Genomic DNA, 16,182 nt, shown 5'->3' on the forward strand with positions numbered 1-16,182 from the left:
CATTTATCATTCAAACCAATGTCATATGCCCTTTTTCTTCTGACTTTAAGTGAAATGGAAAATAATAAGGAATAAATTTGTAAAGATCCGAAGGGAAAAAAAAATGATAACAAGTTCTAAATCAAACTAGTTGTAGAAGTATAAACAATTGATGTCTGATCTTATTAGCATGGAAAATAAAATTATAGAAACTTTTCTGCTAAGATTATCTTTATGGTTAGTCCCTCTCCAATATTTGTTGAAAAAATATTTCGGGTTTCATATTCAATTGAACGAAATCTCTTGTTTATGGGCTTTGGTCCAATGCTGTAATATTAGTTATAATGACCCAAGTGTATTCATTCTACAAAATAAAGCATTTTCTTTCAATTCAGTATTGGAAAAAGAAAGTAGATGTAAGTGTTTTGGATTACTCACTTGACTTGTCAATGTTAGCAGTCAGCCTGCTATCTAGTATTGCCATTTTCCCTGAATCCATTTGATCAGCCTTGCTATGCACTTTGATAGATTGTGAGGATTCTCCATCATCTAGCTGTAAGAAGCTGATCTTCCCACCACCCGTGCACACACATAGTCTTTCCATACCCGTGCAGTAGGTAAGCGCTACGTAGTGATTCGTCTTGTCTTCGGGACCGAAGGAGGTCAGCGTGAAGTCAAAGTGGGATGGCAAGATAGACAGGAGTACTGAGAAAGAAGCAGCATCAAAAACAATCAGACGGCCATCTTGAGTTAGTGCTGTCCACTTGCCTATTGAGGGCGATGTTGGTGAATCGGTTTCATCTTTATCCATATTATCTGTAGAGCTGTCCATGTATGGATCGACTTCGTCCTCATCACTGCTGGCGTCCGTGACCCCCGAGGGGAGAGGGGTCAGGTATGACAGCGAATCCTCAGTGGAGGATATCTGGTGTATATGGCATGGCTCCTTCTCTACAGATATCATCTGGCCTGCTCTCTTTAACTTGTAGATTACTAGAAAACCTCCAGATGGTGCTCTGGGAGGTAGATCTTTCATGTAAGGTGGATGAATAGTCCTAGCATCAGCATCATCTTTTCCTGAAGAGCTGGGCCCTGTGTCAACCTCATCCTCACCTGGACCACACTCTTCATTGCTCATCATCACAAAAGGAGAGCTACCCTTGTTCAAGTCATTTTGCACCGATTCAGTTGTTGACTCTTTACTTGTACTTGCAATTTCTTCCTTTTCTTTTTGGTCTATACCACCATCTATGAATTCCCTCTCAAACATCTTTCCAGAATGTGGACTCAAGACAACCATCAGATGCTGTTCATCAAGGGAGGTCCTGACAGATGTCACCACGTAATCATTCGTTTGCACTGACTCAGGTAGCTCCACGCACTGAACAGCCTTGACGCTCATAGAGACCTGCTTTGATACGACAGACCCTGAGCCAGAAGGAATAGGTGGAGGATTGTTATTAACCATGGGGGAGAACTGGAAATTGAGCGGGTCTTCCAGATCACTGTACCCTCCCAGCTCATCCTCCTCCAAGTCAAGCTTTTGCGTCTCCTGCGAAAGTGAAAAGTACATGCTCTGCGTTTTGTGAAAGCCAGAGGACGACGATGCTTTCTCACCACTCTTCTTGACAACTGGCAATGGTTTGCCCTTGTACATCATACAGTAAACAACTAAGTAGTTTGTATATGCCACTTTACTTCCCACTTTCCCATCGACATCCCCATCGACCGAATCTCCGAGATATGCATCAGCAAAAAGGAGCTTCTTGGGTGGAGCACCACCAATGCCGGCATCATCTCCATTCTCATCATCCTTGGGCCCGTCTACGTCAACAGCATTGTCTGTCTCTATAACACTGTTCCTACTAGTATCCGCTTTGCTGCCATTGACTATCTCCTGATCTTCTTTTCGTATACTAACTCCAGTCACCAGGCAAGGGAAAGACATATCGGATGTTCCTAATGTTGCTAGGCTTGGTAGTTTGCTAGCATTGAGCATACCCAGGGCAGACACTACAACAGAATCAGACGGCTCCTCATCCCGGACTTCAGGTACTGGCATTACAAATACAAAGACAGAAATTACATTAGTGAGTAACATTTAATCATAGAAGACACTTTCACTTTTTAACATGAAGTCCCTTTTTATTTTGAAGGTTAATTGACTAGGAGTATTCAGGAAACAATGAAACAATGCAATTGCTGTACTTACTGATAAGCATTGTAATATACTTAAGGCGCAACACAAGCCAGTTTGAAAGTTTACTTTATTATTTGTTTACTTACAAAGTAACAAGGGCAAGATGGGGAGAAATGTGATCATTCACCTTTCATCTCTTAGAAGGAAAATCCAAAAACATAATGCCTCTGGCATCCCCTTGGGTGGTTGAGGCATACAAAATGCCACCCACTACATGGCGTCTCTGATAACAAATGGACAGCAAAATATCAAATTCATACTAGCATTGTGCGTTTGGGTGCCTTCATCAGCAGCAGGGCCATTAGTCTCCTGCTTTCCATTGTCTGTGACCTTCCAGGCTCCGCTCACTTCAATCACCTCTAACGAACCAAAAGCTCCCTTTTCTGTTATAATCAAGAAACAATACAAACTCATGAACCATAATTGTAACTCTCATGTTGCCTTGTTCCTGTGACTTACAGATTGTTACATTCCATCAAATAAAAAAGAAAGAATGATTGTCTTTGTTATAATCAAATGATTTACATCAAAGTATACTGATGTGCTCAAAATCCAAATACAATACAGTCAACATTAATACAAATATTGATTGAAATTATGAATTTACAGTTTGTTACACAAGTTCCTGAACATCCTACCTATAATATACAGTACTCTTACCTCTCTCTGATTCCTCCACGGAAGGGTCTTGTTTCATCTCCTCTGTCTTAGATGATGTCTCAGGGAGTCCCTTTGGGCTACACAACAAAGAGTAAATATAAAGGAAGGCAATAATAATAGGAAATATCAATGCACATGTGTATGTTTAAAAATCAGTGTCACAAACGATGTGAGACCAACATGTTGGTTTTTTTGCCCATTTTGTTTTGAATTGTTATTTTTTGGAGGTCTCCTAAGAAGTAAAAAAATCACACTTTTATGCTATAATTATATATTTCCCATTTAAAAAGCAAAGTAACATTAAACACATGGCTCACCTATTGACAAGTGCTTGTTCATCCTTCATGGGAAGGTGACCAGTGCTTCCACTGCTGGTGCTACTTGATGTACTACTGGTGGAGCTACTGCTACTGCTGGTAACAGACACCGGCACCTCTGGTGCCACCCATGCCTGCTTCACAGCCATCGCAGGTTCTGTGTCCATGATGACCGGTCCCTGGCCCTTGAAGATGGGATCCTTGGGGTTGACGATGAATCTGGTGGCTAATTTGAGCTGTTCATGGACTTCCCAGATGCAGACGCAACCAGAGTCAGTGGATGTTGCCATCAGAGAGGACGTATTGCCCTCACTAACACAGGATATCTAGTGAAATCAATCAAAGTAACAAATTGCCTTGTAAAATAGATTGTTGATACATAATTCTCTCTATATTATTAATTTAATTACTCTGGGTAAAATAAAAAAACAAATATTCTATACTAAGACTAGGATATATGCCTTCTTGGTAGGGAGCTGATCCTTATACCTTCAAAGGTTAGGAGAAGCCTATCTCTCTTTTTCACATTGAATAATGGTCTATAGATTATGATCTCTTGAATCACCCACAGAAGTTCTATTAAAGCAACTCTCAATATACAAGAATACCATAATATAACGTTCAAAATTTTGAATATGATTCACTACCTAATCAATAAATAATAAACCATAAATAATCTAGGACAGATTAAAAAGCACCATCTTAGACCAAATGACGACAACAACGACTGCTTTCAAGATAAGCTGAATATCATCAAGAATGCTCTGGCAGTTAATCAGATAAAACTTCATTCAAAATTGTGTTGAATTCAAAAACAGACATTCTTACCTTCTCATTCTTGCTGTGCGTGTGAGCTGGGCCAGTTGAAAGGGTGACAGAGAAGGGGACGTTATGGGTCGGTTCTCCCCTCACAAAGGGGCATGTGGGAGAGTGTCTCTCATGTTCTGACCTGTAAGGAAATGGATGGAAAAGTGTCAAAGTGAAATTTATTTGTCACCTTCTGATAGAGATGGGACATATTCTAGTAACAAGTTTAGTTTCTGAATGGCCAATCATGAAAATGCCAAGTCTAAAGAGGAAATTCTGGTCATAGCTTTTGCTTTTGCCTTGAAAAGCAGTCTCCACTCGATTATTAATGTAATCACTTCACCAAATTCAAAATCAGAATATGGGTCAACAAATAATAACATTCACTTCATATCATAAATTTCACATCTGCAAGTCAAGAAAATATTTCATCCTTAAGCATGAGAATAACACTTGTATATCACAGTGACAAAAGCCTCCCAAAACATATTACATATTTCAACCTGAAAAGTCAAAAATGTTTTGTGACAATGGTCCGGGAAAAAAATGAATGTTACTTACCAAGGTTCATCAGTTGGTTCCCAACACACAAGGCACACACTGCAGGTAAAACACATAGCTCTGTCATCACCTATTGATGATGGCTGTAGAAAAGAAATATACACAAACAATTAAGAAAGGTACATGAGAGGGATCAGATTAAAAGCCGCTTGTGCAACAGCTCTGGTAAAATTTCCCACAGAACATTCTACTTATCTGAGACTTACACCATGTATCACTTCTTGTTAGTTCTCATGAGAAATAATAAGATTCAGATAAGCAGTGTTGCAATCATTATACATTAATTTTGAATAAGTATGAAATTATTCTACACTCATATATATATAATATGTTTGAAGGATCTTGTAAATCCATAAATATGCTAATTTCAAATCAGGTTCAAAATAATGATAGCAAATAATGTTTGAATATGTACCTGATGATAAAAGCCAGCTTGAGCCATGGGTTCTGGTAGAGCCCACCTATAGAAAGAGAAGAAAAAAAATATTTTTGAAAAATTGTACACAACAATATTTCAACAATACATAAATACATGTAACTAACTGCATCTTTGTACCAAAAATTTGATGCAAGAGCCTTTTTTTACACCATTTCGTCTTCGTCTACATACTTGATTAAAGTGATTAAAGTAATGTATGTAGTTTGAAGCAAAGATCATAAGCACAAATTACAAATTTCCATGATACTCTGTTTTTAATCATAACTGCAAATAATCATGAGGCAAACAGATATAGCCATCCCATAAAGTACTGGTCAGTCAAATGCAACCTACTTGTAGTCCATATGGGGCCACTGGGCGAATGTCTGTCGACGGGTAGCCTCGCTGTACATCTGGGACTTCTCGATGGTGGTGTCTCCCCCTACAACCAGGGGCTCCTGTCCATCCGGGTAGAGCCTCTGAAGACGGTCCAGGATGGCAGTACAGATGGGTAGAGCAGAGACCCGCTGGTGTGTGCGACATAGTTCAACCACAAGTCCATTGATGACCTTCTTCAGGGTGGCATGGGGTAGGCGGAGATGGACAGTGGCCCACTGGAAGAAGATAGATTATATGGACACACAACGTAGATGAACATTTCATATTGCTGGAATGCATTTACATGAGAACATTTTTCAAATAAGTTGACAAACATGCAAGTATGTGTCTCATTTAATTAAAATACTGCAATTGTCAAGTTGAATCTCTGTCATTTCAACATTACATTGGCTGTTACATCAAAGGAATTAGTACAAAGCATCCAACATAATTTAGAAAGAAACTGTACAAGGTAGTGAGAATTCATGCAATCATGGTTAGGGTCTTAAAGGTACTATGTCCCTTTTGCAGCCAACCTCACATTCTGTAGAACTTTGCAGGAATTATGAATATGTCATGTATGTCCATCTGTGAAATTTAAACATTAGCAGTGTCCTAATATTCAATTTATGCAAGGAAACCTGTTTACTTGATAGACTTCACTGTCAGACACTATTGAGTGACTGACTGGCTTTTTTTCTTCTTTGCTAATAACATACATAAAATGAGCTGTAAAGGGTACATGAGCATTTGTCTACCCACTTCTTGTGATGGCCAAAATTTGACTGATTGAACCTTTGCGCAGCATAAAACGTAAGACCATTCCGTACAATGGTCTGAAAATCAAGACTATTACTTATTGGCTCTATAGCTCCTAAGTCGATTTGACAACTAATAGTCGTTATTTCCCACTTTAAGACATTTTCAAATCCCACCTTTTTTAGGGAAGTTCTAAATTAGTATTATCTTTCAAATGCCGTTGGAATTTAACCTTTTCATTTTTTGGCCTACAAATGGGACATAGTACCTTTAAACAAGGATGTGGTATAAACTACATCTCTCCTCAACCGCAATTTTTTTTTAATTACTTTGCTCGCTATAACAGGATTAAGGACCACATGGTTTCAAGCTAAGGACACCAACATTCACCAAGCAAGCAAAGCAATGTTTTTTATGAAAAAAGGGTGCTCATAAACAAAAAGTCAGTTACCTTGGTTGTTTTGTGGTAGGCATGATCATTTGGAAGTTTGTAACGTTCCAGCTCTTCCTCGATACTCTCCATGACAGTTTCAGAATTGGCGATCTTGTTCTTCCTGAGGCATGCCAACAGCTGACTTGCCTGGAATTTGATTTGACAAAAACAACATGTAAGTAAGAGTGAAAATGTGTTCAAATCAATCCATTTCCTTAAATGGATGATTTAAGATTTTGTTATAATCGTGACTACAATAACCAATATGGCAATTTTGTGATCAGGGATACACCTCTCTCCACCTATTTTCAAAATATTAACACACAAAAGGATGAAGAATAGCTTCCCTTCTCACTTGTAATATTCTCAAACTTGACCATTCTTTATATAAAGGCTCACAGAAACAAAATACAAAACCATAAAACATTGACATATATATGAATTACCACTTTTTGTGTTGCTAACATATTAATGTATTTTCTAATAATTCATGATCATTTCCCTTGAACATAAGAATTATTACAAAAAACAAAAATGCTGTACATAAAAGTGCTACATTAATTTGGGTGTTGTTTGAGCGTAGTGAAGACCCATTACAATTCTTTACTTCCTCACCTCAGAATATGGTATTTCCACCATGACATCTTTATCAGGGTTGGTCACTGGGGTTTGTAGGGCAGAGTCGAGCAGAAGGACCCCACCTAGATCTTTTCTCAAGCCTACAGAGTGACCATCTGTTAGAAAGAGTTGATCTGATCCACTCAGATAACGACATTCTACATGTCTGCTGGCAGGGGCTGCACAATTTTACAAAACAAATGAAGAAAGATGTTGGTAATTAAAAAATGGGAGAGGGAACAAACATTTTCATTTTGATTTCATTCTTCATTGAACTTATGGAAACTAAGCCTTGAGGATGAATTATTTATGGAGAAGTGAACATTCATAATACAAAACTGGCCCGATTCGAAGCAGCAAATTCAGAGAAACAAATTACACCCACTAAAGATAAATCAGCCAAAGGATTACAGAATTAATGCGGTTTTCAACACTTTGGTCAAGATTGAGAGACATAATTACAGCAGGGCTTGAATTAATCAAAGGCCACCAAGGCCATGACCGTAGATGCCCCTTTGATTGGCCTCAATGCCCCTCTCACTGGCCTTGTAGATTTGTTGTGCCCTTTCCAATTCTTCCTATTTGCTCTGTAATATAGGAATGTGCCCTACAGAAAAGTGGTCTTGCCCTAAAAAATATTGAAATTTAAGGCCTGTTACAGTGTTGGAAGAGAATGGATTTTGAGAAAAGATGTAGAAGAAACTCTCAGGTGTGCCCTTACAAACAGACTGAGAAGTAGTGTAGCCTTGGAGCAGATCATGCAGGAAGGCTTCAAACAAATGTTTGTAAATGATTGCATCTATAGGCTATATAGTCTCTTCACCCCAATACCATTTCAGAAAGGAGAATTCCTGTTGGAGTACAGGGTATACTAACTGATTGTGATGATAGTGCTGAGGAAACCTGTTAATTGTACCATTTGAAACATGACAGCATGGACTATCAGACACCACCCTTGCTTGATGGATTAATCAGGGCTCGAGACTAACAATCTCACAGAACACTTAAGCACAAAAAAACCTAGGAACGGACCACAACAATTTCAGAATTTCTCCATACTGCTATAGAGCCTAAAATTGGGGTCCAGACCCCTCCCCCGCCCCCCCCCCCCCAACACACACACACAAACATTAAGTGTGGAGTCCTGGATTAATGATGACCCCAGACTAAACACCAACTCAACTCATATTTCCAGACAGACCTGAGCTGACCGACGAGGCTAAGGCTTTAACATTTCTCAAATAGTCCTGAAGTTGAGGAACAAGCTTAGCGAAGGTTAACCCAGACTAAAAGCAAATAATCTGCAGCAGTTATCAACCTAAACTCTTGAAATTGTTCATTATATGGCAATCTTTGCATCGGCAATTCAGTTTTGATGTGTTACATCACAGAAAGACTTCTTCACCAATAATGTACACTAAAATTACATAAAACTATACTTTTCTCAGTGGTTAATTTGAAGCAGGCATCTAACTAAAGATTAAGCTTGATGGTCAGTTGACATACGAAAGAATTTAAATACAAAATAAGCATATATGCTGCACATATTATAAAATGATATGAAGATCCATTTATACAAATTTGATACAAGCATTCTACACTAAAAATTAAGAAATTCTTAGACAACAAATTTTCTTTCAGCATGAATACAAAAACATTTTAAAAAAACATACATCCTGTACTGACCTTTTGTTAATACTTTCATTTTTTCATCAAAACTTAAATTATTCAAATGTATAAATGTTACGGTAGGCACGTTCACGCGGTACTAGATGGCGCTATCGCACACATACAAAAAATGAATGCCCCTCTTGCGATGAGTTAGCACTGAGCAGCCCACATCATGGATATGGCAAGGTTGACAAATGTCTCTTTTTTTATAGTGCTATCCTGTATTGCCCCTAACCATCTTATCTTTAATTAGTTTAAAAATAACATGCAAGTTAAAGAAGAGATACAGCAGTTCCATTACCAATATTTTGTTCAAAACATTATCCTAGAAATCACCAACAAATTGTCATAGTTGTGATTTGTTCCTGCTAATCTACCAAGTTTCTGGAGTATAAAAGTGGCAAATACCATCAATGATAAAAATATCTTTTCTGAAAATTCAGGTGCGCTTACCTTAGTTTCTTTTAGGTGTATAGCTACGCACTGAAGCACAAATTTTCTTCACTGCCTCAAAATCACTCTTGGTTTTTTGGCAAGAATTTGATATAAGGTACGCAAGTTCTCCCTAATCCTTATATGTTCAAACTTGCGTAATACATAGATTGCAATGACTCAAGCTTGAAAAAATGGCTCAAAGGATCAAGAAAACAATTATGTAAAATGGAGAAATAAAACAGCTTTTGTATGGTCATTAGAGATCTCCAGAGGTTTGTTTGTAGGTCTCATATATTATCTTTTATTGCATTTAGAATTCTCTCGTCGAAAGTTATCGATTATAGTTATTTTCATTTTGCTAGCAACCATATATCAACACAAACTTTTTTGAGTCCTGGTATTTTTTTGGGTAGCAGATCTGCCGCTGGCGCAAGTAGCCTCGCTGGCCAATTGCCAGCCAACTGACATTTGAATCGTGGTGTGACCATAGTTTGTGTGTTCTTAGTTCGCTATCTCAACAAATTGGTAAGATTACAAAAATCTGATACCACCAATGGAAAGAGGAACCAACAGTTACCCAGACTTTTCTTTGAAAATGGGTGTGAAATTATGAAAATATTGACAAAAGATCAGCAAATTTGCTGTCTTTTGGTACCTTCTGAGAGAACTTAACAAAGTTACCAAAAAGTGTCTAGGAATCTTAATATCAAGAGAAGATTTCATTGAAATTTTAAATAAAAAGCAATACCAACTGATTTGGCGATATTTTGCCTTGCAAATTATGCAATTATCATAGACTTGATGGATTGCTTTTTTGAATAAATCAATTGTAAACACTCATACACGAGTAAAGGTCCCGGGGGGGGGGGGGGGGGGGTTCTCAGATCTGGTTTGGTGGGAGGTGTGCTGCTGAAGCCTCAAAACCCCTACCCATTTTTAAAGAGTCATTTTTCTCAAAATAAGCGCCCATTTTTCACAATTTTTGGGTGTTTGCTTTGTGTGCAAACACACACAAATTTTGAACAAACAGACCCATGTTTAGGGATATTTTTGTTACAAAGTGACCCATTAGAGCGGCACACCCCCGTACGTCTTAATATGTGACTTTCATTTTTTTTCTCCAGCTAAATTCTTTAATTTCAATATTTGAGATTTTCTATTGCAATAAGTTTAATCACACATGAAATAGACCTATGGACATGTACCAAAATAATTAACATCATAAAGAGTTAGAAGATGGTTGCACAATATTGTCACTGAACATGTATGGCGGTGTGACCAACGTTCGCGCGTGACCAAAGTTCGCTTTCTCAAAAAATCGGTAAGATTTCTAAAATCTGATATCACCAATGGAAAGAGGGTCATAAAATTACCCAGTAACGAAATTTTCTTTAGAATTGGGTGCGAAACTGTGAAAATATTGACAAAAGATCGGCAAATTTTGCAGTTATTTGCGTCCGTTCCGAAAAATTATCAACTTACCGATAATGGTCTGGAAATCTTCATTTTGAGATCAGAAATCCTCAAAATTGTAAGAGTGGTACTAACTGATTGTACGATATCTTGTCTTGCAAATTATGATATTACCTTATTTTTGATGGATCACATTTTTTGATAAATCAACTGTAAACCACCGTGCGTGAAGTTAGGTCTCATTGTTTTTATGACTTTTTTAGATGCAGCGCGCACGCACGATCGGACATCGAATTTTTAGATCGCGATATCTCCGAAATCCTTCGACGGTAAATTTTTCTAGTTGAACCAATCTGTAGTAAAAAAACTTTGCCGTCCATTTGGTAATAATTGAAATAAATAAAGTTGTGTAGAATGTGAGAAATCATAGATCGAATATCACATTTTGTAATATGTTCTAAAATGTGCGCGAACTTTGGTCACCCCTTCATAATCACAATTCAGAATCATATTTTCAATTTCAGAACGAGTCTAACTAAAGTTAGACCTAACAGAAGAGAGAATTAGAGATACTTAGGGTCAACGTCAGACCGACGTGACTTCACTTGACTTTCTCACCTGATAAAGATGATTTCTTAAGGATGACACCAGAGTTGACATCCAAAACTTTGATACTTGGTTCTGCAGTTACTGCCAAGACAGTATTTAGCCTGGGGTGATATGCAATACCAACAGTCTGCTCATCAACAGAAAGACTTCCATCTTCCTCAACACTCCATCCCACAGCTGCAGCCATTGCAGCGCGTGACGTCACGCATGTGTAGTGCAGAGGGTCCGTCTAGTGAAACTTCGATCGCTAACTGGCCAAACACATCAAATTTTACGATCAAATGACGACATTCTCACACGCAAACAACATGTAAGGCGATGTTATTTAAAATCTCAATACGAAAATGTTACTAAGATTTTCGCTAATACTTGCTTTGCCTTCGAAATCCCACATAACATGTAGAATATCTTGACCTAGCCCTTCGTGGGAATACGATGAATGTCCAAAATTATGACTAGAGATTTTACCTGAAGAGGGCGCTAAACCTATAATTTATAATGCGCAAACCAATATCTTAGGGAAATACATGAAGAAAAGGCGTGGCACATCTTTGAAAATAAAGTGAAGTAAAATGAAAGAATACTTTTCCAAATGCATCACCTATGTTAATATTAAAATATTAAAGTATTAGTTTCTTCAGCAATTTGAGCAGTCGTGGTGTTACAGTTGAATTCACACTGATCTGTTATTATGTATTTCATCATTGCTCCATACATAACGGGTTTTCCCCATACTAGTACCAGTAAGTAATTATCATATCAATAGCGCCACATATTTCATTAAAATAAGAAAAATAGGCTAAAGAATTATAACAAGGAATGGCCCCTGCACGAGGAGCATGTGTCTTATTTTTTCCTAAGAGTTATTAAGAATATCCCTTAAACTATTTAATCCCTTTCAAAGCGTCTGATGCTTTTTTATGATTCTGATGCGTTTATATTAAATCAAATTGTTAGAATTCCTTTGTAAATAGGGCTAAGATATATTGTCAACATTTCATCTGTTGTATTTTTTTGTTCAAAAACAACATTATATGTTGCAGTTTTCCGTTCATTTACACAGCCATTTAAGTCCATCAAGCATAATATTAATCATATAATCCATATAAGAATAAAACCTTAGAAATCAAAGCCCTATAGCTAACACTTAATTTACATAAACTCCGATGTAAATTGGGTTAATCATATCAGGCAAATTCTCAATACAGAATGCTACGTCTGTTATCTTAAAAATACATTTAATTATACATTCGTTTTGCTGGCACTTATCTCGCACTATCTTTACTGTCCCTATTATAAACTTCTTCTTCATACCCATTTTCTCTCTCTTTCAATTTTTTTTTCTCTCTCTCTCCGGCTCACTCTTTGTGTCTCTCTTTCTTGCTGTTCTTTTCATCTCTCACTATTTTCACCATGCAATTCCCTCTATCATATTAATAGTAATATTTTTTTACTCATAACTTAAACAGTTCTCTCTCTCTCTCTCCGGCTCACTCTTTGTGTCTCTCTTTCTTGCTGTTCTTTTCATCTCTCATTATTTTCACCATGCAATTCCCTCTATCATATTAATAGTAATACTTTTTTTTACTCATAACTTAAACAGTTTCTTCTTTCTCTCTTCCTCCTCCCCTCCCCACCCCCCCCCCCCCCCCTCTCTCTCTCTCTCTCTCTCTCTCTCTCTCTCTCTCTCTCTCTTTCTGTATACAGATGGGGTTCAAGTTGTTCCTTTCATTCTCTCTTTTCAAACAGCAGATATGAGTTTTCATTTCATTTTTTATCCAAATAAAGAGATTAAATATATACATTTTGGTGTAGTACTTTTTTTTAACCAATGCACATTTATTAAAAAATTGCTGAAAAGCACATTTGTTACTGTGGAAATAGAAGTATCTGTATTTGCAGTTATACTTTTGGAGAGATAAAAAGAAAAGAACCCTTCATACTTCTGCAGTGGCATAATGAGCAAAAACTTGGGAGGGGGGGCATCACCACCAAGTGGCATAATGGGCAATTATTTCTAAGGGGGAAGGGAATTTGGATATTACAATAATGGTTAAGAGGTGGGCCTACAAACTATGTATTAGCTATGGAATACTGTTTATTGATATGTTGATTATTCATGAGGCTTGAGTTTTTGTTATGTTGATAATTCATGAGGCTTGAGTACTTTGCATCTACCCACTATAACAAAAAAAAATTGATTGCTTACATTAATGTTCTTCACACTTTGAGCAATGAGATGACAAGTTAATACCCCACCCATTATCCATTATCTAAAATTCGAAAATTTGCAGGGGAAACAAATAAATGGGGAAGGGTCACACCTCACACCCCCTCTAGCAATGCCCCTGAAGTGAGATATTTAATTATATCTGATTATATATCACACACACACTTAAACAAATTCTGAAGCAAACAATATCTGAGATTTAATCTCTTTATTTCAATATTTAAACATTACCAGTAAAGAATGCTTCAACTAATAGCATTATGAATATTTTCTCTGGAAAATATGCACGACGAAAGAAGATAACACAACATCAAGATGAAAGAGATAGTGACAAATAAGTTGTGCTCATCCATTATTTCTACTACATGTAAGCTGTTACACAAGTATATCAATGTGCATACACGCATATTCTCATTAAAGTATTGCTTTTTCCTTTCCATAAAATAATACATTTATCTGAATATATTTATGTATCATATATAAAGAGCTGCAAGGCTAGGATGGGCAGGGTTGATACTCCTAAAGTATTATCCTTATCAAAAATACTACAAACATTAATGTTTATCTTTAATCTACTTAAGCACCATATTTCTGAAGAAAACAAATGTGAAAATTTTAGAATATTGAACAGCATTCTAGATTAATATTAATTTGGCACAATCATTCATTTAACAAATGGGATGGTCGTTATATTTCATTATGGGGTAGAATATGTTTTTGTTGTTGACAGAACTCTAAATAAAGTCTGTGAGAGTAACTTAGTGCTAAATCAGAGCATTTCTACAGGTATCTTCATGCAAAGCTTGTAAATCTAAATCATCTTTCTTTTCAGCTGAGGTGAATACATGAATCCAAAAAAGATGTTTGCACAGGCTTTCTATTTTCATCTACATTATTTCATATTAGAAATGATGATTATAATGGCAATGTCATAAGCGGTAGCATGTCCAATACTGTGAAATATGCTCATCAACTTGAGCTAGAGTTATCTTCATTGCACTTTCAATCTGATACACAAAATATCTCATACACAGGTCATAGGGACTACATTACTTTTACTAACATAAGCATTATGCAAACCTAGATATATTTAAAAACATCTTATAATTATGAGAATTAAAATATTATCATGATTAGACAAGGACTACACAATCAAGTTTCTTTTTTTCTTCTTCAGGTAACTATATTTTGAAATACTACTCTCACTATCTTTTTTTCAGACAAGGGTAGGTCTTTATATCAGTTTAAACAAGATTGATTTACCGTAGACGTATATTGTCTTTAAATTAACAGAAAAACTAGTTCACTGTCAACATAGGACTAGGGCAACTACAAAATGAGCTTGTACTTAAACATAAAAAATGCAACTTACAATATCTATTAGATAGTCTGAGAGCCAAGTAGACATGCAAGAGCAAACTGGTAGAGATCATAAGAAAAATATTTCCTATAAAATGATGTAGCACAAATTTTTAATACTTTAACCACTATCCATAATTCTCTTTTTCCCATTCTCTAACTGAATTACCTGTATTATAATTACAAATTCCTCACAATGTAAACTATTCCCCCCCTTGAAATTTCTCCCAGTAACACCAGAATGATTAAATATCAACATATTCTTTTATTGAGTAAACCTTTCCCATCCAAGTTTTTATAATAAGAATGTATGACATGAGCTGAAACCATGATATTTTAACAGAAACTCCTATTCCTGTCCTCCCCCATGTTTTCTTTATAAATGGGAACTTTAGCTGCTCATCATGAGTTCCATTTCATCACTTGGCTACATTCAGTTTTTATTATTTCTAAATGTTGCAGAAGCTGCTTATGAGGATAACATCTGGGTCTTTCCAAACAGCACTCTTATGCCTGCATATTAGAAGGCTGTCTAGGAGTTTGACCTCTTGGCCCCTGGAAAGAAAACGAAACAGAACATACAAACATTATGTAGACCATTTGAAAACTATTTTTGGGGACTCACAGTGAAGCTCCATATCAAGTTAACGTAACTACAAAATAGTAAAGTGTGGGCCAGCTAAAAAATTGCTGAAATCACATTACCTGAAAAAAAGTAAAATGGATATGTCTGTATGGGACAATGTTGCAGGTAGACAAAATATGTGTGAACTAGATAGTCCAACACTACATAAAATGTCTTAATTGGTTTGATCAGTCCTCAGCAAGTACTTACATATCAACTTTCATCAGTAGTTAGCAGATGCTATTCAGTCAGGCATAGAAAATATGTGGTGATGATTTTGAAAGATTCAGTTAGAATTAATTTCTTTATTAAGGCTATATCACTGTTCAAAGTACCGGTACATTAACATTTCTAATTTTGAGAGGCTGCTACCGTATATATACTTTCAATTTTCTCTCCTTTTCTATGGTCACATACTGATCCCATAGTTCAAAATTGTTATGCTGCCATCATGTACATGTATGGTATTGATTTGATGGGGGAATAGTTCTTACCCGCTGGCCACCAGGTGGAACCATTGGGGATGATGTTCTAGGACCAACCATTGGACCATCTGGTGGACCAGGAGGTCCTGTTCTACTTCCTGGTCTCATGCCTGAAATTGAATATAGAAAATAGTGAAAATAAATCAACACTGAAACATATTCAATACTTATTTACATATTTAAGCATATTAACAAAAAAAACAAAAAACAAATTGATTGTTGGAC

General features: G+C 36.6%; 2 protein-coding genes across 7 annotated transcripts in view; both read right to left on the bottom strand.

Annotated features, from left to right (window-relative positions):
* Window positions 1-11,714, bottom strand: part of LOC577866 (baculoviral IAP repeat-containing protein 6) — a 55,250-nt gene extending 43,536 nt beyond the window's left edge. For all 6 annotated transcript variants that reach the window (XM_030998429.1, XM_030998433.1, XM_030998432.1 and 3 more), the window contains exons 1-11: window positions 11,268-11,714; window positions 7,128-7,309; window positions 6,531-6,659; window positions 5,297-5,556; window positions 4,940-4,985; window positions 4,525-4,607; window positions 3,985-4,105; window positions 3,157-3,482; window positions 2,840-2,916; window positions 2,440-2,562; window positions 418-2,034 (exon numbers count right to left, since the gene is read on the bottom strand). In XM_030998429.1, coding sequence (XP_030854289.1) covers window positions 418-2,034; window positions 2,440-2,562; window positions 2,840-2,916; window positions 3,157-3,482; window positions 3,985-4,105; window positions 4,525-4,607; window positions 4,940-4,985; window positions 5,297-5,556; window positions 6,531-6,659; window positions 7,128-7,309; window positions 11,268-11,445 — 3,142 coding nt within the window. In that variant the 5' untranslated portion in view covers window positions 11,446-11,714. The remainder of the gene's footprint in view (window positions 1-417; window positions 2,035-2,439; window positions 2,563-2,839; window positions 2,917-3,156; window positions 3,483-3,984; window positions 4,106-4,524; window positions 4,608-4,939; window positions 4,986-5,296; window positions 5,557-6,530; window positions 6,660-7,127; window positions 7,310-11,267) is intronic.
* A 1,963-nt stretch (window positions 11,715-13,677) lies between these two features.
* LOC757237 (melanoma inhibitory activity protein 2) overlaps window positions 13,678-16,182 on the bottom strand; it is a 35,021-nt gene continuing 32,516 nt past the window's right edge. The window contains exons 27-28 of the mRNA XM_030999706.1: window positions 15,967-16,067; window positions 13,678-15,402 (exon numbers count right to left, since the gene is read on the bottom strand). Of these exons, the coding sequence (XP_030855566.1) occupies window positions 15,355-15,402; window positions 15,967-16,067 (149 nt within the window). The 3' untranslated portion in view covers window positions 13,678-15,354. The remainder of the gene's footprint in view (window positions 15,403-15,966; window positions 16,068-16,182) is intronic.

The sequence above is a fragment of the Strongylocentrotus purpuratus genome, unplaced genomic scaffold (assembly GCF_000002235.5).
Source record: "Strongylocentrotus purpuratus isolate Spur 01 unplaced genomic scaffold, Spur_5.0 spur5_scaffold_5, whole genome shotgun sequence".
NCBI lineage: Eukaryota > Metazoa > Echinodermata > Echinoidea > Camarodonta > Strongylocentrotidae > Strongylocentrotus > Strongylocentrotus purpuratus.